The 24,472-nt window shown below is 41.3% G+C and overlaps 1 protein-coding gene and 1 pseudogene across 7 annotated transcripts in view; one reads left to right on the forward strand and one right to left on the reverse strand.

The window, feature by feature from the left end:
- Positions 1–24,472, forward strand: part of FSIP1 (fibrous sheath interacting protein 1) — a 208,818-nt gene that overhangs the window by 172,007 nt on the left and 12,339 nt on the right. For 2 of the 7 annotated variants that reach the window (XR_006203649.1, XM_042942445.1), the window contains exon 11: positions 10,668–11,178. Coding sequence is in view for 4 of the 7 variants with exons in the window: in XM_042942445.1 (XP_042798379.1) it covers positions 10,668–11,178 (511 nt within the window). In the remaining 3 variants the exon portion in view is untranslated. Of the gene's footprint in view, positions 1–10,667; positions 11,179–15,983; positions 16,137–20,322; positions 20,437–20,508; positions 21,967–24,411; position 24,472 lie in introns of those variants that run through there. The other 5 variants (XR_006203650.1, XR_006203651.1, XM_042942448.1 and 2 more) reach the window with 5 other exon arrangements.
- On the reverse strand, positions 18,637–19,086 carry LOC122221336 (annotated as a pseudogene).

Here is a 24,472-nt window from a genome sequence, read left to right on the forward strand (position 1 = left end):
ATAAAATAAATATGTAGTATATAAATAATATATTATGTATTATATATATGAGGCTTTGAGAGGCCGGGTAATGTGTCCAGTACAGAACAGCTGAGGAGTGAGAGACCTGGGATTTTAACCTAGAAACGTCACCCTCCGTCTACTGCTCCACGCTGTTGTTCAGGGTACCTCCTTTCCATCTGGGGGTTTCTATCTTTTCAAAAAGATGGCATGCAGCTTAAGGGACACACAACTTGTCAACTGGAACACAAATGGCCACGGGAAAGCAACGTGGAGAAGGGACGCTGAGGCACATCTAAGCTATAGAGGAACGTCACCTATTTGCACACTGCCCTAGCCCTTCAGTGGACGCTGACATGGTAGGGTCTGCTCCTGCCTAACTCCCTCAGACCCCAGGCCTAGTCTTGGACTCTGCCCACATGGAATGAAGGCAGGCACGCCTTGTTTTTGTAGCAAATGTGCCTTATTACCGAACACCATACCATCACGTCTTTTATACCTGGTGTTTGTCATTTCTCTTCTGTTTATCTTGATGCTCAAACCTAAGGTATTGACCTTGGCCTTCTCTCCTTAGCTCCACGTCAGAATCTCCCTCCAGCTATGCTACCTCCGACTGCCCTGGGCAGAAGTCCTCCCAGGACTCCAAAGGATTTTTCTCCTTTGACGCAGCCTCTTGGCCTCCTGCTCTCGTCCAGCAGTGCCAGTAAGAACCAGCTGTGAAGCCGTGAGGCTCAAGGAGGCATCACTTTTCTTCCTATGGCCTTGACAGTGCTGGCCCTAGCTCTGCGGTCCCTGTACCAGGCTAGCACTGCCCTGCGAGGCTTTGACCAATTTGCAGAGACTGAGGTGGAGCTCTTGGCCCTGTGCTCCCGGGCTCACCCTGTACAGCTCAACCCGTCACGTCCAGAGACCTGCTGGGACTTGGGAGCTCTTGCATATTGTGGCTGTCTCAGTCTGGAACAGCACAGTCAGAGGCAAAAGCTGATATGCTCCCATATAACTTGCGAAAGCAACCCTAGAGAAGAAGTGGGGAAAAGGAGCGAGACAAAGAAGGAGGGAGGATGGAATGTACAAGATGTAGTATTTGTCAGGCCGCTGTTTCCTGGCAAGTGTAGCTGCTTGTCTGATCTTATGCTCTCTGATCTTATCTTCAGAGAGAATCCATGATAGTGACTACATTTCATGGTCATCCTTCCACAGGGAGGAGGGGACAGGGTTTTAGTCAGTGGATCCTCTCTCCTCTTGGTCAAAGTCTGCCCCAAGGGCCGACCTGGACATCCAGTTTGCATAAGCTCAGGAGTGGCCAGCTGACCATACCACACCTTGCTAGCAACTCACGCCTCAGCAGCAATAGAGAAGTCGTGGATGGCAGGCCAGGGGGACGTGATGTGCTCACCGGTGACACGTGGCATTGACATCAGTAGTGATATCCGGATCTGCAGCTGTTGGGGGAGCACAAGCTGTGTTAGGTCCGTTCAGCATCAGGAAAGCATGTAGATCTGGATGATGGTTAAACTGAATCCGGTCACATGGAGCACTTTGATGTCAGTGCAGGTTGGTTTCTGGGCTTGCTTGTGCTGCTAGGAAGCTTCTTGTCCATTCAAGGAAATATTCAGGCTCCCTTTCCAGTTCCTAGGGCTGCGCATGTCTCTAAAGGGTATCTCTTATGGGGGTGGGGTCCAGATGAGTGTTCTCTCTGATTGGAGGGAGGGCCCAGATAATGCTACAATAGTGAGATACTTCTTACAGCACGAGGAGGAGCTGTCCTTGGAGCAGCTGATGCATGTGGCACTGATCACATACTGAGGGCCCATGTCTCTGGAAAGAAGTACTTATGGTCAGAGTCCGGAGATCTTACTCAATCCATCGATAAAGCTGTGTAAGGCCGGTAGGCCATGCCATATCTCCACCTTGTTTCAGCTCTTGTAGATGGCCTCCTCCATGCCCTTCTGGACTGGGTGATCATTTATTTTTCCTGACACCTGTTGGATGTACTCCCTTGACCTGGCCTTAAATGAGCTCCTGTAGTGACCACAGCTCACCCAGAAAATGCATGTTGAAGATACCAGAGATAGAGTTCTAGGGTTACCCTTTCTTCATTTGGGAAGTTGATGTCAAGAGAAGTGCTTATATTTCTAGAGGGGGAGCCCTGTGGGCATACAGAGGTTCTTTAGGTTTTCATTATACTGAATTAATCTAATTTGACTCATCTTTCACGTGACCTCCTACAATGGGTGAGGCTTGATCTGGACTCTGGCCCAGGTTAAAGCATTTAACTAGCTAATGGCCTCTTTGACTTCTGACCCCATCATGGCCTCCCTTGACCCAGTCTGTCTCTCTAACATAGTAAAAATAGGCTTTCAAACTGAAAATAGGGAAGACCATGCAAATCCATATGATTTTCTTTTTTTTTAAGTTTATTTATTTTGAGAGAGAGAGAGAGAGAGAGAGAACATGTGTGTGTGTGAGTGGGGGGCGGGGAAGGGCAGAGAGAGTGGAGAGAAAATCCCATGCAGGCTCTGTTCTGTCAGTGCAGAGCCCGAGGTGGTGCTGAATCTCACGGTGGTGAGATCATGACCCAAGCCGAAATCAAGTCTGATGCTCAGCAGACTGAGCCACCCAGATGCCCCATGAAAATGATTTTCATAATCGTTATTATCCAATAAACCAGCGATCTTACATAGTAGGGGGAATTAGTTGCTCTAAAAGTGACGTACTGGATATATTTCCTTGGAGAATGGGGGGTGGGTAGGTGGTCCAGCTCACCAGAAAAAAAGTGCTCTGTCTACAAACTTGGTCTCTTCATTTTCAGCAACCTGCCAGCCAAGCTTCGTTTTGCTGGGAGTATGAAGAGCAGGGGTGCCAGGCTCCTTGCCTCTAGCTGCAGCGCTGGAACCCGAGCCTTGTTTCTGAACAGGAAGTTGTAGATATGTGACAAAAGGGCCATTCCAGCAACTTGCTCTGAACAAGGGGAATCTGATCTGAGCAGACTTGCTGTCTCTACTGCTAGAAAACAGCCACTTCTGGCAACCCTCGAATGAAAAATTCCCACCAAATAGAAGACTTAGAGCCCCTTTTCAGGTCATCCTTTTAGAAATCAAAGTAGTGAAATTGGTCTAACTTTCCTTTGAACACAACTGCACCCTTCTGACTATGTCACCCACTAATGCGGAGTTCCTGGCCCCTTTTCAAGTTGCCGGAACTGAGGATTCCACTTCCAGCTTCTAGCTCTTCCCATCCATGCTCACCGTTACCTCACACGCTGGGACCACGCTGCCATCCCACCCCTCCCATCTTCGAAGTGACACAACAGGAAGTCTGCATTCCTGATGCCGGGGAGACCTGCTCTGGCTGCTGGGCTGTTGAAGAACCATTACAGAATGTTCAGGGGGCATGGCAGCCTTTCGCGAGGCAAACCCCTCGGGCAAAACCTTCCAGGCCCTGAGTGGCCCAGCTGTTCAGGGAAGATCAGTGGCCTGAGCAAGGGCGGTGTCCTGTTCTGTATGGTTACTTTGATATGACAGGCCCCACATACAAGCAGCCTTCCAATACCACCACATCATTCACAAACTCATCTCAGAGCCACTTGCCTTGACCTATTTCACACTCTGTGTTATTCTAGCCACAGATCCTCCCGGCTTCTGACCTGGGGGCTGACTCACTTTCCTGTTTACAGCCTTGCCTCAACCCTCATTCCTAATGTTTTACATAGTTTCTTTGGCAATGACCTTTGCTTCCCTTTTGACTAGAGTTCAGATTCTCCACTGGCCAGACAACCTGTGACTATTCTGGGCAGAAGTATGCCAGAGCTTACCTGGCTCCCAGCACCCTTGGTCCCTGGTGTGGCCTCCTAAGAGTGCTGTGTCTGCCAGACTGGCCTTTGCGTGATTGGGGTAGCCTCAGTGAAAGAGGGGAAGGTGGAAGAACAGAATAGGGAGGGAAGGAGCTAGGAAGACAAGGACGAATAAGCGCCTTCCTTCTGTGAAAATGTAGCACTATTGATGCAGACATTAAAAGGAACACCAATCATTTTACGCCCATGACTTTTAGACTTGCTCCATCTCAAAGAGGCACAGCAAGTGATATGAACTTTCTGAGTCTGTATGGGCTGATTGGGAGCATATGGGTAGCGCTTGATAGTAGGGTTGCTCTGTATTCTAACTGGAAGTCCAACTTCTCATTCTATCCACAAGTGAATATTTCCGAACGAGTAATTCTACTTTTATTTCTCAATGAACTATTCAGTGCGTACTCAGATTGAATGAGACTGGTGAAGTTTGAAAACACCATGATTTCTAATCAATGAAGTTGGCCATACAACTTCATTGAGTGTCAAGTTTCTTTCTGATGCTCTACATATGGTAGATTTATTTCAGGGATTCCTGCTCTGTTCACATCTTCTTCTCTGAGAAATCCCCCTTACCCACAGCACTGCCAAAAACATGGACTTGGGTGACCATGTTCATACCATGGGACCCTCACCACAGGTGAATGGACTAGTGATGGACCCTTGAAGCTGATATCATCAGTTCTTCATTGAGTCAATGACCAGCCAGGCCATCTTGCTTGAAAATTTGAGCCAATGGGCATAAAGATCATTGTCAGTCATTGGTGGGTGCTAGACTCTTAAGGTTATGTTGAATAGAACCAGAGTCAATTCATGCTACATAGGCAAGCTGAGGTTGTGAGACAGCAGAAAGCATTAATAAGCAGAGAAAGCTTGTTTGCAGAGAGGAGGATGTATCAGACAAGCAGGGAGTTAAGGGACTCCCTGAGACAGGGACTCAGTGAGAGAAAGATGAAGCACATGACCTAGGTTCCTGTGGCTTCCCAGCTCCCGACCCCAAAAGGTCTCTCTGTCCTTCATTTCCTACTTGTTGGTATCCATGAGATGATTTCTTAGATCCAAGACCAAATCATCTCTACTGCCTCAGAGAGTTTTCCAGACAAGAGAAAGTTGAAGGATTAGATCATTGCTTGACTTTTTCTTCTCCCTTCCCTTCCCTTCCCTTCCCTTCCCTTCCCTTCCCTTCCCTTCCCTTCCCTTCCCTTCCCTTCCCTTCCTTCCTTTCCCTTCCCTTGTCTTCTCTTCTCTTTTCTTTTTTTAGATAAGGATTGCTGTTCCTTCTGGCTAAAAAACCTTACTAAAATAAACTACTACTTATGTGTTGCCAGCCAGTGGCTGCAAGGGAAAGTTGTAAACTTTTGACAATTAAGGAAAGGGTGGAATGTTTTCTACTTGCTTATTTTGCAGTAGAGCTTGATGTCATTGGAAGCTATTTTTTACATCCATATTCTTGTTGTTAATCATTTAGGACATTCTGGCTTTTAACTGTTTTCTCACTTGTGATAACCACATTGACTTTATAGGGTGTGTCCTTAGGAACTTACCATTTGTGGAAAAAAAAAAACCCACAGAAAGCCCAACATTACACATAAGCTTACATCAAAGGACGAGATAGCCTCTGCTCATTTACAGTAGTGGGATTTCTGATTATCTGCACCAGAGACAAATTCTTGATTGCCTTGTCAACAAATTCAGTGCCCAAATAACTAGGGATTTTTATGGCTGGGGAAACTCCAGATATATAGCATAAGGGAAGAGGCAGGGATGAGGGTGGGGCAATTGAGGCGGTGATCTATCTCCAGCAATTACAAGTTGTGCTCCTCATCAGACTTAGCTCCTACACCAAATTGGTATTTATCTGGTTGGAGAAGTGTAAATAGTGGGCACCCTGGGAGTAGAGTTGGGGTTATCCCCATTTTTTTTCTTCCTGAGATGAGCTGAAAGAGAGGGCAGTCTTAAGTTTGCATAAGACACTAAGGTAGTCTGGGTGATATAATTCAAAGTTCGGTAAAATCCTCTACAGGAAGAGATTTCATACCTGAGGGAATGGACAGAAAAATGACTGCCAGTTGGGAAAAAGATACTTAGGGAATGATAGAGGGAGAACTCACTTACAGTGAGAGGCTATGGAGCCTAGTAGTTAGGCACATGAGCTATGGACCCAGACTACATCGATTCACGGCCCGGGTCTACCACTTAGTAGCTGTATGACCAGGCACAGATTACTTAATTTCTTGGTGCCTCACTTTCTTCATCTATAAAACAGGAATAACAGTAGTACCCACCTCATCGGTTTGTTGTGAAGATTAAAGGAATTGGTGCACATCATATGCATAGAGCAGTGTCTGGCTCAGAGTAGGTGCTTAATAAATGCTAGGGGTTACTGTTCTGTAAGACATCACCAGGTATGTCAACAAGATTAGCAAGATGCATGAGAACTAGCACCACAAGTATTCTATATTCTTGTTCTGTTGAGAAAATCCAATGTATTTCCTCTTTGACTGTGGAATGTGTGTGTTTTGGCTAAAATAAGAAAGAAGGTGCACGAAAGGGCTACTAAAATGAAGATGGGAACAGAGGGGCTTTCACATAAGGAGGATAAATAGATTGGGTTCTGGTCTGGAAAAATGAAGACTGAGATGCACTAGGATGAATTTTGTGAGAGACAGGAATAGAATGAATAATAACTTGTTTATGAAATACTGGAAAATTAGAACTGGCGTGAAAGACGAATACTTTGAGGTGAATACTTAAACAGATGGTTACTTGACTGTGCTTGCTGGGAGTCGCTCAGTTATGGAGCTCGTTAAGCTCGGGAGTTTCAAAGTAATCCTAATGATGGGGGTGGGTTATGGTCCTTTAACTATCAAGGGTCATTAGGGATGTTTGTGATAGGGTCAGTCCAGCATTTGTAATAACTTATATTAATGTAGTATGTAGCTGTTTCAAAACACTCAGCAACCTTAATTCACTCGATTCCCACAACAGTGAGCTCCTGAGCTTACACTGTGGGCAAGTCTCTGCAGGGAATCAAAAGGTGAGAAAGATGACTCCTGTTGAAGGTTCTGATCTGTGTTGCCACCCAGAAAACACTGTAATTAAATTAACTTAATTTGAAGGTTTCGTGTAGTTGGTTCAGTTTTACTTACTTGTAAGGTCTTGAGACCAGGGAATTTTTGCTGACTTTTTGAGTTCAGGATTGGTATTGTGAAGAAATTAAGGAAATAAAAGTTCTCTTTTTGTTATTGTTTTGCTTTCATGAATTCTATCAAGGTGATACGCTAATGTCAACAGAAAACTTATATTTATTTTTATTATTAGAGTAGTTACTCATAAATATCAATTTTAGAGCTCTAGGTTAATTTAGAGACCATCTTCTTCAATTCCTCCTTTCGCCACTGAAGGAGGTGGGCCCCTTGGGTGACTTTTACAAGGTGGCAAAGCTTGGACCAACGCCCAAGTTCTAGTCTCTGGTGTTTTCTTTCCCATCAGGCTGCTTCCCCCAGAGGATCAGTGTGATTGTAGTTGAGCTTATTTCTGTGTACACACAGACTCAGATGTGTTATGATTTATCTTGGAGCAGACTTATTATGAAGCCAATGAAGCTTAAGCTTCAGGGCCCCTCACTTGTATGAGCCTTGAGTGGGGAGAGGAAACTAGGTTGCAATCAGGAAACATTTCTATATAAACGTTTCTGGTAAATGACCTAAAGAGGTAATGTAAGAGATGGACTTGGCTTTCCAAGGCTCCAGTCATTTGTTGTGACCTTTCTCACATTCTAAGAAAAAGGAACTCCTCTAGTACCTATTTTCTATTTGCAGTTTTGTATTCCTTTTCTTAAAGAAGTACCCCTTCCCTGCTGCAAGATTATAAATTTCAGGCTCTGTGAAACCTGATTTGCTTCTGATGCCCAAAGATGTAATCAGTTGGAGATTTCATTGTAATATTTCAGATTTTGATTTTTGAATTAATTTTTATTAAAAAAAATTGAATAGATTTAAATTACTTCTATTTTTATGTTTCATTTTAATTTTAGTTTTTGTTATAGTAAGAAAATAACAAGTTGTGTTAAAATTTTGTAAGCAAAAATGGTAGCTCCCTGCCCCAGCCTTCCCCACCCCTTACTTTTGTTCTCCAGAGTCAAGCACTCTTAATTCTTTTAGATATTTTCCCCTACTGCTTACCTCTATGTTGTTTTTTAATAACTTGCTATCTTAATTGATCACTTTTATGTCAATTTACAATAACATAAAATTTTATATCAATAATACAATAGTATTGTATTACTATATCAGTTGTATGTTGACTTCCTGTAATGGTAGCTAAGGATTTAACTTTAACTCTTAAAATTCCTTCTCTCTCCTCTTATTTCCCCCAAATAGTCACATCACAATTTTTGGTTACCTCTATCATCACTATTTATATTATGATGGCCATGCAAATATTATTTACAGCAAAAGCAAGTAGAATCCTATGGTATCCTTTCTTGTTCAACTTTTTATTTGTCCTAAAGTAAATTATCTTATTTTCTTTTGCTTAATTTTCTATTTTATCTATCTGAGACTAACTCTCCTTTCTTTTCATAGAGCTTTTTGTTTTCCCCAGAGTCTGTCCATAATTGCTTTGTTGTTCCTTTTACTTAATTTTCTGTGTATCTTGCCAAATACATCATCAGAACTACCAAGCATCTATTTTATCAATATTATTTGTGGAAGTGGTCAAATATATCAGATAATCTATCTGTCTTCTACCTTCTCTTTCTCCCCTCCACCCCCCATCCCTGACCCCAGACCTTCTTGCATAATCCTTCATCCTCCTCTAGTATGGAGTGTTTTTTTTTTTTTTTTTCCCCCTACTGTCTGGAAATTTCATATGATAAGCCTTTGGTGAGGATGATTTGTTAAGGTGACAATGGGCCCTTTCTAAATCTCAGGGAATTGTCTACCCATTTTAAGCAATTTTATGTAGGGCACCTGGGTGGCTCAGTCAGTTAAGGGTCCAACTTTGGCTCAGGTATTGATCTTGTGGTTCATGAGTTTGAACCCCATGTTGGGCTCTGTGCTAACAGCTCAGAGCCTGAAGCCTGCTTGATTCTGTGTCTCCCTCTCTCTCTGCCCCTCTGCTGTTCGTGCTCTGTCTCTCTCTCAAAAATGAATAAACCTTAAAAAAAGTTTAAAAGTAACCAATTTTATGTAACAATTTTAAATAAGCAGATTTTGAAAGTGTATTTTAAATATCTACTACCATTCAAGGACTGCCTTTATTTTCTGGTTGACTAGATTTTCATAGTAGGGTGAAGGGAATTCTCCTAATAATGGATAAAGTACCACATCTGGATGCCTAAAGTGTCTGGTAATTAAAAGAAGCATTTGCTAATATATAATCCAACTCCTATTTTCTGACATGTATATTAATCTTAGGGTGAGTTATCTAAATTTTGAATCCCAGATAATTATTAAGAATATATTCTCAGATAATTTCTTGTGTACTTGTCACTATGAAAACTAGTTTTTAATATATGAAGTTAAATGTAATTTTAAGACACAAAATATGTTTTAAAAACTTGTTTTACATACTGTTTTTTGTTAGCTGCCTTAGAAGCATTACACGATAATAGGGAATTAACTATCCAATAATACCTTCCCTCCTTGATACTTTATACATGTCGAATATTTGGTTAATTCTACTGGATCCTAAGTAGGGCAATAGCATTGTTTTAATTTACTGAAGTAGAAATTAAGGCCATTGCGATTCATGATTAGGTCTTCTTATGCGGACTTCTTATTCTTAGATAATGCATTCCCCTGTAAAGGAGGATACATGTTTTCCTAAATAATCCACTATATAAATCAGGAATAGTGCTGACTCTTTAGAGAAGGAGAACTTATTTTCAGTGTTTTTCAGTATATTTTAATCCTATTCCTTTTGAGATTGATGCGATTCAAGGGGCATGCTATTCAGTTGAATTCTTGTGAAACATAGCTCTATACTTTCATTTGATTTTTTAAAAAATTTCCTAAGATCATCACCGGAAGAAAACAATGTTTCTGAATCCTAAAGATCTTGGTTGAAATGCTCAGCCCTGATAGCCTGTACAGGCAGAGATGCAATGTCTGTGATCAAATCCTCCTCCCAGAATGCACTGCTATTGGAATGCCCCTGGCCTCTGTCTAGATCTAGTTTTGAAACAACTACACATCTCAGGATGCATCACCCCTTCACCCTTCCTTTTCTGTCTTCAGTCATATTGTCCACTCAAAGTTGTGGACAGACATAGGAGTGGTAAATCCCCAGGGGCAGGTGTAGTTTGACCTGTTTGCCTGAGATTTTCCCCCCAGATTTTTAAGAAATTGGGTGGTGATGGGGTTCACACTGAGGAGTAGTAGAAAACAGAGAAACACCTACTGGAGATTATGGCAGGATTCCTAGCTGGTTATCAATGGGCTGGTTGCTTACTTCCCTACTTGATGTCCTAAGACTTATAAAATTGAAAGTGCTTTTCTAATATCTCCATTTCAACTTACTTCCACATGTAGAGAGAGTGTTAGTGGTTAATTTGGTGTGGTAACTTATTTCCATCAGTTTTCAGGGATTTTCCCAGGATTTTAGTAGGCATGATGGATTCTAAAGCTGTTCTCTGGGGATGCTGTACGTTTCTCCTGAAATTGTGGATACTTTAAAATGAATGATTTTGCTATTTGAGTGTTTTGTATAAGGGATTTCTTGGCACTTACACTTATACTGTATTACTGGAAACTATCAAAAATAAATGTGTTTACTCAATCACCTAACCATGAAAACATTTGGTTTGTTTCATCAGTTAGATTCAACATCACCTCTCTCTGAGGAACGGTTGAAGTGTCTTCTGGATGAATGCACACTCAGACAAAAATCCATGATTAGACTTTCTTCAGAAAGAGAAAGGGAAGACGTAGAGGATTCACCAGCCCAGTCCCCCCATCTTTCCAGATCTGTCCTCTCTGAGCTACTAAATGGGTCAGAAACAAAAGTCACAAGCACAGAGGTAAAAGATGCAAATATGTCTGAGAATGCAGAATGTGAAACATGTACAGGTTACTATCTCACCAAAGCCTTGACTGGGCATTACACGTCTCAAGCACTTGTCATCGAAGCAGAGAATTTGAGATGCCTCCAATTTCCCAAGGACAAGGTTATTAGTGACACAAAGGACTATTTTATGTCGAAGACTATTGGCATTGGGAGACTGAAAAGGCCCTCTTTCTTGGATGATCCACCGTATGACATCAATGTGAGCCTTTCATCTGAAGACCATCGTCTGGAAGTCAGCTCTCCAGAGAAACCAAAAATGGGTAAGGCATAGAAGATGTGTATTTTGGTGAATAATACTAAGCATCTCAATATAAAGGTGTTATAGTTTAAGGTAGAACAGGATAGGAAGTCATAGATGGTGTCAATAGCATGCAACATAACAAATTTATCAACGTGTGTATGAGATCAAGGTTGGAATTAGTGCTCTTATGAGATATATTATACCTAATGGTGATTAATACATATTCTGGGTGGCTATACAGGAAACAGTGATGATTTCAGAATGAAAGAGAATTTAGTTTGGACAGATACAAATAATTTGGATAGCTTGCTTAGTCTTTTAACTTCCAAATTTCAGTGATGAGAATTTATTCCAAGGGATGAATTTGTAAAATGTGAAATGCATTTTATTAGTGGTTTTATTAGTTTCTACACAAGTTCCCATCCCAGCTACTTGTATGCACTCAGGCATTTTGTCTTGATCCGGTGTTGCATTTTACAGTGGTACAATGGTACAGGTTATAAACACTATGGATATTTTTTGACATAAACAAATATTCAATTATTTATCTAAGTTAGAAGTCTAACATAATCTGTGTTGTATGTGGTAAGTCTATTTAAATAGCCTCAACTTTTCCTCTAATGTAGATAATGCTATTGATTATGTATTTTCTATTGAATCTATATCTTTCTATAATTATCTATATATTACCAATGAAATCTGTAATCTATTAATTCTGAACTAACTCCCCAGTCCCATATTTCTAACTGCCTGCTAGCCGGCTCCATGAGGTTATGGCCTCAAACTGATTTCCTCATCTTTCCTTTTCAACTCAGATTTTCCTCTTTTCTTTCTGTTTCCTCACTCACCCAGGTTCTGTTTGAGTCATCATTGAATCTCCTGTCTCTTTTGCTCCCCACCTTCAACCTTCAGTATTGTTTGTTCTACTTTTGCAGTGTTTCCCATGCCCATCCCTTCTTTGTTCTTCCTGCTGCCTCAGCTGGACCAGAGTAAAAAGCCTCTGATCTGATCTGGTCCATCCTCCTCGCCTCTGATCTCTCACCTCCTCCAGCCCCTGCTGACCCCCACTAAACAAACCCCTCCAAAGTACAGCTGTGATAGCCACACCTCCCAGCTCAGAAAACTTCTTGAGCTCTCCACTGCCCGCTGAATGACACCCGAATTCTTTCCCTTGATGTTCAAGGCCTCCAGAGTCTGACTTCAATCTCTTTGTAATCACTCTCTACCTAGTTCTCTAAATGTTATTCAGGTTATGGCTAATCTGGTCTCAGGATTTCCAGTGCTTTCCTCTGCCCCTGTATTAGCCCCTACTCTTTTCTTCTGAAGAATGTTCAGGTACCCCTTCAATGGCAGATGAATTCCAACCCCATCCTTTCTGAATGTAACCTTCCTTCTCTCTTTTAAACGTTTGATTTCTCCTCTGAATGTCCAAGAACATTGGTCCCCTATCACATCATTTCACTCATACTGTTGTGAAGTTGTTATGCACACACACACTTTCTCTTCCTTAGAATTGTGTAGTATTTTTGAGGACAAAGATCCTATCTTTTGATTTATTGTTACTTCTGTGATGTCCAAAGTGCCGTCCTAAACCAAGTGCTTATTTAATAAATGAAACAATTTAAATTATCCAGTTTTAGAATAATATGCTTAAAATATAGTTCACGCTTATTCTTCACAGTGTGAATGAAAGCAGGTGGTATTGCTTAAGAGCTATGTAAGCCTTGGGGCACCTGGGTGGCTCAGTGGGTTTAGCGTCCAACTCTTGATTTTGGCTCAGGTGATGATCTCACAGTGGTGGGATCAAGACCCATGCGGACAGCCCAGAGCCTGCTGGGGATTCTCTCTCCCTCTCTGCCCCTCCCCCCACTGTACTCTCTCTTTCACAAAATAAATAAAAAAGGGAACTATGCAAGCCTCACATTCTCTATAAATATTTGGAACTTTCCCCCTTTTTTAATGAAATTTTACAAGCTATGAAGTTTTTACCCAACAGCAGAGTTCATTTTTACAATACGCAATTTGATTAGACAGCTGCATTATGCATATCCCCACTAAGGATCTTCATTTAACAAATGAACTATGAAAACTTTGTTCTATTCTCAAATTGCAGTATATTTTCATTCTTTTTGGATAAAGGGTTGTCATCAGAGAAAGTATCTCCTTTTTGTCTACTGTAGGCAAACCTGCTAACTTTGTGGTGATTTATTGTATTTGGGATCCCATTCCCTTGGTAAGGGGGTTTAGAACAGCACTTTGCTAAACTATGACTTTGCTTCTATGGGAACTTGAGTCACACTGATGTATATCTGCTTCTGAGCAGAACATAACAAGATGGAATGAACTAGAACTTAACATGGCTTGCTGGAAAGAAGCTGTGAGGGTTTACCTACAACTTCATGGAACGTGCCTCTGAAGGCACCAGATAACCCTAATGTACGGTTAGCACAACTCTTGTGAGTTTGGAGGCTTGAGATGGTCTACATGTGAATACGTGAGCCACATTTTATTTTCTGTTTATTACATTTTTGTTTGTTACGTTTCTGTTTATTACATACTGTAAGGCATAGGTTCTGCACGATCATTTTGAGTGCCTGTCAGCGATCGGAGGTTGGAGTTTTTCACTTTACTAACCTCAGTGTTCAGGATCGAAATACTTTGCTAATCAATTTTATTCTAAAATACTAAATGGAAATTTTATGCTTTCTACCAAAGTGAACACAAAAACTGAATGCCAAACCAGTTTTCTTGGCAAAAAGCCCTTTACAGACATAACTTTAATGAGGAATAGCAGTGTTTTCAGCTGCAACATTATATTCAGGTCTTTCTTAGGAAATAGACACACGTGAATGTGATTCAGAGCAGATTTCTAGAAACAGGCAGGAGTGAATGAGAAAAACCATTTATCATTTTCTCTTTCAGTAGCAAGTACTATTGTATATAGTAGTCTTTTTCTTGATGAACTGAGGTCTGTCACAAGTATTAAAATTCTTCTAGAAGGCAGAGTCAGATACAACTTCAAAAAGAGAACCAAACTGAATGCCATTGAGGTCCAGTTTAAATCGTGGTATTGAAAAATAAGGATTTGCCTCACAGCTGTATTAAAAGTTCCATTTTTCTAGTGCTTTCAGCTTAGCGGTAACTACTGATAAAATTTGACTTTCTGGATACAAGGTCCAGTAAATTCAGTGTTGCGCTCACTCACTGTGGGGGCTTGAGGGGACTGATAAATAGGGTTTTCTCTTCCCCACCCAGGTTGGAACCAACTTAGAGATAGATGGACTGTGACGGATGCAGAATAAGGAGGTTGGCTTCATTGCTGATGAAATGTAGGGCGTTGTCGTGACCTGTGTAGGCAGCCAAATGGTCTTCCGAATGCTACGTCCTCCAAGTGAACTCACACACCCAGTCACTGGCAGAGGTGAAAAGACTCAAGCCTCACCTGTGGAAACCTGTCCATGTGGAACCAATAGCCTGGAGGAGTCAAGAAGCATCCTTGGCGGGGGAGGGGTGGCGTGCTAACTATTGTGGAGGAAGGGGCTGAGCTGAGCTGTTTCTTCCCCCAAACTCACTGGTCAGGGAACTGGCTCTTTTCCCTTGTGGAGAGTGGAGGAGACTGGAACGAGGCTGGATGTTTCCCCAGTGTAAGTTTTTCCACATCCAAGTGTGAGGAGAGCAGGGAGTAATTGTTCTTTGGTACCACCTAACCTCAGAGGCACCACGGAGTGTGCTGGCACTTCAGAGAAAAAGTCCTTCAGGTCTATGGTTAGTCTAGTATTTGATCAAATTATCTTTTTTTAAAACTGTTTATTTTTGAGAGGGAGTTGGAGGGGGGGGGCGGTCAGAGAGAGAAGGAGAGAGAGAATCCCAAGGAGGCTCTGCCCTGAGCCCTATGTGGGGCTGGAACCCATGAACCGTGAGATCATGACCTGAGCCTCAACCGAGAGTCGGATGCTCAGCCGACTGAGCCACCCAGGTGCCTCTACTCAAGTTCTTATGTTGACTTGCTTTCCAGATAATCCAAACCAAAAGGCATCCGTGCATGGACAGCATTCTTTTTCCCACTAAGTGTTTGAGCTCCTTGTCAACAAAAGTTCATATAGTAACGAGGAAAATATGAATAACAAAAACAAAAATAATAGAATAGGGCAAAAAGGGACATGAAGCCTGTCACGTAGCAAAAAAAAAAGGGGGGGGGGTCAGAACTATACTAACTCTACAAGGAAAACAAAATTCAATTTCCATCCCATAGGACCCATATGATGAATAGTGCTTTTAAAAATTTCTGTAACAAATGAGTCAGATAAGGTTGTTTTAAAAATAACAACCCTAAATGAAGACTAGGGCCACTGTTTTGGTTTGCTCAGGAAGTGTCCTGGTTTTACCACTGAATGGTTCTTGTCCTTGGAAACCTTTAGTCTCTGGCAAACTGGATGATTGGTCACTGTAAACTGAAAGTGAGAACAAGAAACCAGAGAGCAAATTAATGAGTTAAAGCTTGTAGTAGTGTGGGTAAGTAGTAGGATCCCAGACTAGAACATAGAGGAGCAGAGGGAGGGCTGCTGTGCCCACCCACCTGCATGATGTCACCTAGTGGTTGCGAGTGTGGACTCTGAGTGAGGCAGATCTGGGTTTGAATGCTTGCTCTATTAGCAGTGATCTTAAGCAAGTTACTTAATCTCTCTTCTCTACACCTTGGTTTCCTTATCTAAGATAAGATGGCTTTAATACTTACAATAAGGATCGAATGAGAGAGTCCACATAATTAGGTCAGTGACTAGACTGAGTTGGCTTATACTGGTCCCTCCTTATCTGTGGTTTCAGTTACCTGTGGTCCGCAGCATTCCAGAAGCAGGTGATTCTTCTGACAGTAGGTCAGAAGGTTAACGGTAGGCCAACACTATGTCACAATGTCTGTGCCATTCACCTTCATCTCCTCGTGTAAGCATCTTATCACTTCACATCATCACAAGAAGGGTGAGTATAGTACAAGACATTTTGAGAGCGACCATGTGCACAAAACTTTGATCGCAGTATGTTACCATTGTTCTATTTTATTGGTTATTTCAATCTTTTATGTGCCTAATTTATAAATTAAACCTTACCAGAGGCATGGATGTATAGGAAAGATCCTAGTGTATGTAGGGTTTGGTACTATCTATGATCTCAGGTATGCACTGAGGGTCTTGGAACATATTCCTTGTGGATAAGAGGGACTAATGTATTGAACATTTAATCAGGAGATTGCCCATAAAAGCCTGGGCTTCTGACTTTCCTGATAAATCAGCAGGTCCTTAAACCAGTAAGGAGAGCTGAGTGGATGTTCCCTTTAGAAGGAGCACATACATGCAGGGGGACATGGCCCCCTGTCTGCCCCTCTCTACTTCATGTGCCTGGGCATTTGGAGCCCTAGGATTTCCATCCCAGGTTATAAGCCCTTGCTGCTCAGAGTGTGGTTCAGTTACTGGGGGCTTGTTAGAAAACCTACTAAGTCATAATTTACTAACAAGATTGCCCAACGATACTCACTGTGAAGTTTGAGAAGCACTGTTACAAACCATGGAGCATTACTCCTAACCGCTCTGAGCATCAGGATCATCTGGAAGTTTTTTGCTGGTCTGTTTCATACCTGTGTCCGGGGCCCGAATCTGACTTACTGAAATTAGAGTGCCCGGTGTGGAGCGTTCAGTCTGCGGAATTAATGCAAGCTACAAGATTTTGCCTTGCATATTTGAGAAATAGGTGTTTTGGCTTAGTTGTAACAAAGCTCATTTATGTTCTCTTTTGGGGTCCTCAGAACAAGTTCTACCAACAGTGGTAATGTACCATCTGAATATGCTTCAAGTTTACTTGATTGTAATTTTTACTTAGGTACCTTTAAATTTTATTTTAATTCGAGTATAGTTAATGTACGGTGTTGGATTAGTTTCAGGTGTAAGATACAGTGATTCACCATTGATTGTAACTTGATTGTATCTTGAGGTGGTTGTAGGTGGATCGGCTTTTGTGAAGGATGTTGGGGTGATTCGAAGGGGGTGTGTGTTAGTATACGTCCTTACTCAGACCACCTGAACAGTTCCCAAGGCACTGGATTGTTTGGAGAAAGTTTTCTTTGTTGTCACACAGGCTTCCCAGTTTGTAGTGGAGCCCTGAGATTCTAGAATAGTAACACTATTAGCTAACCTTTTTTTTTTTTTTCCATTAAAAAATAGTTTGGCTTGCTCTTAGGGAAATACTTGACTCATCCTTGCCTTGATGAAGTTCTGTTTCTCTCAAACTGTGAGTGCCTTCGGGCTTCCTAGTTATTGTTTGCGAAATTACTTTTGCAAGGCTACTCACTGCTCTTCAGATGCTCTTGGTAACTTAACCTCCCAAATTTATTTGATCAAAATACCAGAGCTGCTCTATTGCAAGTGTCCAGTGGTAATCACCTTTTGATGTAAAACTTGAGGATATAGTAAGTTTATATTTGTTAAGCTTATCTTTTCAAGTTACTTTCACCTAATTTTCTTTCAGCCGGTTCTTGATTGGAGGTGGACTTTTCATATAAATATGTGCCACTGATTATTTTCTGTCTCTACTGATAAAATACCACTTGATCATTTTGTTCAGTAGTGTAAACAATGGCATGCTGGAGTGTTTTGATATTATAATGTATTACCATTTTATCAGTTAATGAGAACTTGTGATTCCATTGCTTCATTCATATTGGGTAAAATGAAAAGATGAAGATCGTCACTGCAGACTAGATCTATGGACCAGAAATACTGGCATCACTAGGAGCTTTTAGAAATGCAGAGTCCCAGGCCCTACTCCAGACCTACTGTATCAGACTCTGCATTTTAAAAAGATGATCCAGTAGGTGATATACGCTTGTTAATGTGTGAGAAGCTCTGGTCTACTAGTCACTCTACTCCAGGGTTGTGGGAAAAAAAAAAACAAAAAACAAAAAAACTAATGGTGAAAATAATGTCAATTATTTGATAATGTGCTCCATCCCTACTTTTTCTTCTTAAATTTCATTTTAATGAAGATACTACCTTCTCCAGATTGTTTTACCTCTCTAAACATCCCTCCTGTACTGCTTTTGGGTAACCTTCCTGTTTGACACCCAGAGCAAGCATATCCTAGCTTGGGTTCTCTCCTCTTGCATGGCTTTATTTGGAGACAGAAATAGCCAGTATGGGATCATCTATGCTTTGTATACTTTTGGTTTTCACATCTCTCAACTTGGCATCTGCCTCAGATCTGTCTGGCATTTTAAGCTATACTGAGTCCATCCCTTAGGCAATGCTTCTTACCTTTGGTAACATATTAGAATGACTAGGTGAGATTGAAAACAGACTAATGTGCCTGGGTTCCATCCCAGATGAATGAAATCTATTTCTAGGGGTTGGCTCTGGACATCAGTATTTTTTTTTTTTTTTTTTTTACGGTGGTTGACATCTTCATTGCTTTGGCAATGAGAGGCAGGTGCTCAGAAGCTCTTCGTGGGGTGGGCCTGCTTTCTCTTTACTATCATGGGCTTGTGGCTGCAGGGGTTGGCGCTGACTCTGCCAATGGCAGCCATGCGCAGATCTGAGCGGTACTTGCTCTTGCGGATCACGTGCCTGATGCTGCTGACGGGGGCCCAGGCATTCTTGTTGACGGTGGTCCACACGTAGGATGCGGCAGGTTTTCACTGGCCAGATTTCCGCTTCATGACGACCACTACTACCCTTTTGCCCTTGGCTGCGGGCTCCACGCCCACATTCTGGTGGTGCATCAGCCCCTTGTAGCAGAGGGAGTTGTGAGCCTTCAGCTTATTGGACTCTGTGATGTACACCTGCTTCTTCCTCTTGATCAGGAAGCTGGAGCAGTTCTGCACTACCACCCATTGTAGGCGGGCAGACATGGCAGCAGCTCCTTTCACTATGGCAGCCAGAGGTGGAAAGACTGGATACCAGTCTTTTTGAAAGTCCGTGTTGGAGGACTCAGTTGTGTTGAGTGATTCAGTTGTGTAGTCATTGCTTTGAAATCACTGTGCCAGGGTTCCATTGTGCTCATTGTATTCATTCATTAAGGACATTGCTCTAGGATATAAGGAATAAGACCTAATCACTGCTCTGCATTATTTCATAGTCCATTGAGGAAGGCAGGAACTTAAGCAGAGAACCACAGCAGGGGCGAGACAAGTGTAGTAAGAGCTTCTGGACAGGTGCACAGCAATACCACAGACAGGATGATGAACGTGGGGAGATGGGGAAGTGGCATTTAAGTTGAGCCCCCAAGGACGATGATCTTTTACTGGGTGGGCAAGAAGCGGAACACTCCAGATAGAAGAAATAGTACTTGCGGAGGCCTGGGTCATGGTCTTATCCTCATCTCAGGGGTGGGATATTGAGGTCTGTTTCTCATATAACCCACCTTCCTCCCTGCTCAATATTTCTTCTCCGTGTGTTCACAATATCACTGCATTTCTCACTTCACTCTCTGAAACTCCAGATCATTTGCCATTAATTAAAAGATTAAAAGAAACAACATTACTGACATATAATTTATATACCTGTATTCATTTCCTGTGGTTGCCACAACAAATGATTATAACAGAAATTAATTATCTCGAAGTTCTGGAGGCCTGAAGTCTGAAACTAAAGAGTCAGCAAGGCCATGCTCTGCCTGGAGACTCCAGGGAAAAATGCCTCCCTGCTTCTTCCATTGTCTCAGGCTATTGAGAGGCTATTGCTTCTTTGGTTTCCTTGCTCTGTGGTCACATCATGCCAATCTCTGTCTCTGTTTTCACATTGCCTTTTTTCTCTGTGTGTGTCTCTCCAATCTCCCTCTGCTTTTCTCTCTTATTAAAGTTTATTTTTTGAGAGAGAGAGCTCGTATGTGTGCGTATGTATGAGTGGGGGAGAGAGAGAGAGAGAGAATCTCAAGGTGTCAGCAAGGAGTGGACTTGGGGCTTGAACCCATGAACCGTGAGATCATGACCTGAGCTGAAATGAAGAATCGGATGCTTAACCAACTGAATGACACAGGCATCCCCGTACCTCTACTTTTCTCTTCTAAGGATGTTATTAAAAACAGGACACATCTGGATAATCCAGGATGCTCTCATCTGAAAAATAGTTATAGTTTTAGTTATATCGCCTAAAAACTGGTTATTGTTTTCAATGTGCAGATGAAGAGGAGACTGAAGATGTGACAGAAGAATGGAAAGAATCTTGAGCGATGACTTTCTGGGCGTGCTTGCTTTGAAGGAAGTTGGTAAATTAAACTGTTTTCTGAATTCTTACATTCATTGACTGCATCTATAGAGACCATTCCTCAAATACTGATTTTTGATATTTGGATTCTCTCTTCCTAGGTTTTGCTTCTTTGATATTTTTGAGACATGGGGTGCATTTGGTCAGTGATTTTTTTCTTCACTGAAATGCCTGGTGAAATTGTGTTTTATTGCTAATCTTGCAACATCGGGGATATGTTATAAAACCAACATTTTATGTACGTGTGTGCTTTGTTAAAACTAGTTGAAGTACTATGATGACTTTGTATTTGATTTTATATGTTACAACTTCATTGTGATTTAGACAGATGGAATCACTATGAATTCTTATTTGGGCCCTGATTTTCCAGCTTTCTTCCCGTCTGGTGCCTGTTAAGTACAACTTGCCATAGAAAGAAATGAATTTTCTCAGCAAAGCAATGTTAGCATGGACTTTGCTTCCTTACTAGCAGTGGTATTTTGCTCAAGCAAGAGTTTGATTTACTTGAATTACTTGATTTTTATTACCATTTATCATCTTGCAGAATTTGCCTTTTAGAATGCAGCAAATAAATCATCCAGATTGGAAGGAGTTTATATGTCAGGATTTTGAGCAGAGGTTCTGTGCTTCACTTTAATTGAACTGCCTTAATCACATTCTCTCTGAAGCAAATTCTGTGGCTGCGGGATGGACTCTGATGATTGCTGTAGTCCAGGATTCATGCTTACTGTCCTAGATGGAAGTTAGGTTAATCTCCCTGGAATAACCTCTAGAAACTAGGGGCAATCGTAAAGAGTCAGCAATAACCATGAATGTTGAGGAGGAAGTGAACATATATCCACTGCAATTACTAACTTTCTACTTTCTCCCAATGAGAATACTATGGTAAACCCTCTAAATTTAAGTAGCTTGGAGACCAGAGGGGATAGATACTAATTAATTAGTAAAATATTAAATAATTTGTTCTTGCTCCTCTACATTGGACTTACAGATGTCATAGAAAGAGACCACCACTTTCTAGGTGTTAACTTAATACACAACTATTATGAAAGGACCGTATGAAGAGGTCTCCTATGACCTCTTCTATGACCTTCTAAGGTCATACTTATGCAGCAGGGATGGATGATATTCTTAATCAAAGCGCCCTAAGCACCACATAGAGAGGGCAAAGGGAAGACACTCACACTTTTTTCTCCAGAGTGCATTAAAAAAAAAAAAAAAGTAGAATGCAGCAAATAAAGATGAGCTACTTAAGAAATGTTCTGGGGTACTATTGAGAGAGAGAAGTTTTGTCTAGTTACAAGTCAGTAACTTGGATTCATGAGAAAATTTTATGTCCACACTTTATACAATGAATTGGCACTAAGTCCAATTTATTTCTGATGAAAAAAGTGAGTTAGCTATTGTGCTACATTTAATGAAGGTTGGGGTAATAGGTATGTAGCATGATTCTTTTTTGCTCACACACATTTTCATCTGCTGATAGTTGAGGATGTTAATGATTGCTTATATCACATTTCCTTGACTTTGGAAAATAAACTCTATAGCTATTACATTTAGAGGAATGGATAAGCGATTTCTTTTTTGAGCCTCCTTTTTCAGTTTACATTAAACTAACAATGGTTCATATTGATGTCAATGTGTGACAGTGCGATTTATCTTGTCGCTGAGTTTTGTTGGGGGAGGGTACCAGCAGATGTTAAAGTCGTGCTGTTGGACGCTCCTAAAAATGACACATGCATTGTAAAGTTTGGGTCAGGGGAGGGGTGTTATGGGTGGGAATTTGCAGTGGTGACAGAGAGGAGCCATTTTTGCCCATCAAACTTTATGAAGAGCTCAGGTTTCTAAATCTCTGTGCTTCTGGTATTTGAGTGTGTGCAGTGGGGCTGGTTGGGGGGGGAGTTTTGTTGGGGGTGGTGAGAGCTTATGGCTTTCTAATATGTTTCTGCAAACGGTATTTGAGGCATACTGAGCTTTTCTGTTATAGGAGTTTAAGAGAAGGGAAGGAATACAGAATGATCTCAAGTAATGGATTTTTTTCATGAAAAGAGGTGACATAGTTCATTCCTTAGCATGTCAGCTAAAGGTACTTCTAACAAGGATTGGTAAGCCAAATTTAGAATATAATTCAGATGAGATCAGGTGCATTCAAGGGATACAATATAATTCAACGCAAAGGCTCCAGAATTTTTTTAAAAAATGTTACCCTGATGGGGAAAGTGTTCTTATTAAAAATCAGTGTTATTATTTTAAGGTTCCCTCTAGACCTGAGTCTTTCCCCCCAGAACAAGATCGAGAAGAAAAACTATGAAAGAGCAAGAGCTAGCTCCTATTAGAAACAAATTTAGGATCTTAAAATTCAAGTTTTTTTGCTTATGACTTGTCAGGAAAACTACCCGCACCACCTTTATTGTAAATCCCCACAGGACCTAAAGTTTATTGCCCTTTAATCCAATTGTCTCTAAAACACATGATCGTAAACTCTCTTAGCAGGAAAACTCTCTTAGCACCTTGATGGCATAATCTTATTTCTTAACAAGCCTTTTATTTCCGTACAATCTACCGATTTGAAGGTCAGTCTCAGAGTAAACACGAAGGATACCTGGGAAAATAGCTCCCGTTCCTGGACACTTTTTGTGTCCTATCAGGATCTTTACAGTTCCTGTAGGTTTGCTCCTTAAAAAGTGAATTGGGGTTGCCTGAGGGGCTCAGTTAAGCGTCAGATTCTCGATCTCAGCTCAGTCTTGATCTCAGGGTCATGAGTTTAAGCCCCACATTGGGCTCCACGTTGGACCTGGAGTCTACTTTAAAAAAAAAAAAAAAGTGAATTAGAATTCTCTCCTAAGACTTGCCATGTTTGTGCTCCTCTGAGAAGGGATGATGTCCTGTTTCAAAGAATTATCTTTCAGATCAGTTTTCCAAACTCTGTAGCCCTTTTTGATTATCTTATAGTTCTTTATTCTTCACCTAGGCACCATGAAATGATTTGGTAATTTATACTTCTGTATGATTATGCTGCCTTAGATGGGAGAAGTATTTTTTTTTCTTTTAATGTTTACTTGTTTTTGAGAGAGACAGAGACAGAATGCGAGTGGGTTAGGGGCAGAGAGAGAGGGAGACCCAGAATCTGAAGCAGGCTCCAGGCTCTGAGCTGTCAGCAGAGAGCTTGACCAGGGGCTTGAACTCACAGACCACGAGATCATGACCTGAGCCGAAGTCAGACGCTCAACTGACTGAGCCACCCAGGTGCCCCGGGGGAAGTATTTTTAGAATGAGAGGGAAAATCAACAAGAATCTATCTCAGCCAGTCATGTGTGGTGTTTCATGGACCCCCAAAGCCAGACCTTTAACCTACTCACAAGATTTCTGATTGTACTTGTTGTTATTAAAACTGGAAATTAGTCAGGATTTTGCTTTCATTGTTAGCTCACCCATACTCAAGTTCTGCTTATTGTAATGCTTTGGTCTTCTCTTTAAAAAGTTGATACTTGATATGTATTTTTTGGATTTCTTCCAAATCCTTTTAGTCCTGTTTTTGACCAAAGGTAAATTCATCTTCTGACAGGTGATGTCTATAAAGTTTGGCCCAATTTGGTAATGACGGTTCCTCCCTCATTCACACTTCTAACGCTTCTCGACGACATGTAATTGTGTGCTACCTATCCAGTGCCATCATGCATGGGTCAGAAAATGTAGCCGTGAGCATTGTGTGCGCCTCGCTTATATTTTTTTCCCTTTGTTTTCATTGTTCTTTTTAGAAACAGAACTGTACTCTGAAATGGACTCAACGTTTAATTACCTTTCTAAAACATAAAATTGTATCCTATTGGGGTCCACCTTTTGAGTCCTTGCTTTGTTTTTAATAGGGCAGGCTAATGTTTTGTTCTTATTCCACAAATGCAGCAAATGAGTTTTCCAAGCAAATCAGTCACCTTCAATTGGATAGAAACTGTCAATGTTACTAATATTTACTGTAATGTCTTGTGTATGTTGTATTGGTTTAGGAATGGAGTTTACCCACACCTCATAACAAAGCCAGTAGAGAACAAATAAACATGGATACAG

Source organism: Panthera leo, chromosome B3 (assembly GCF_018350215.1).
Source record: "Panthera leo isolate Ple1 chromosome B3, P.leo_Ple1_pat1.1, whole genome shotgun sequence".
NCBI lineage: Eukaryota > Metazoa > Chordata > Mammalia > Carnivora > Felidae > Panthera > Panthera leo.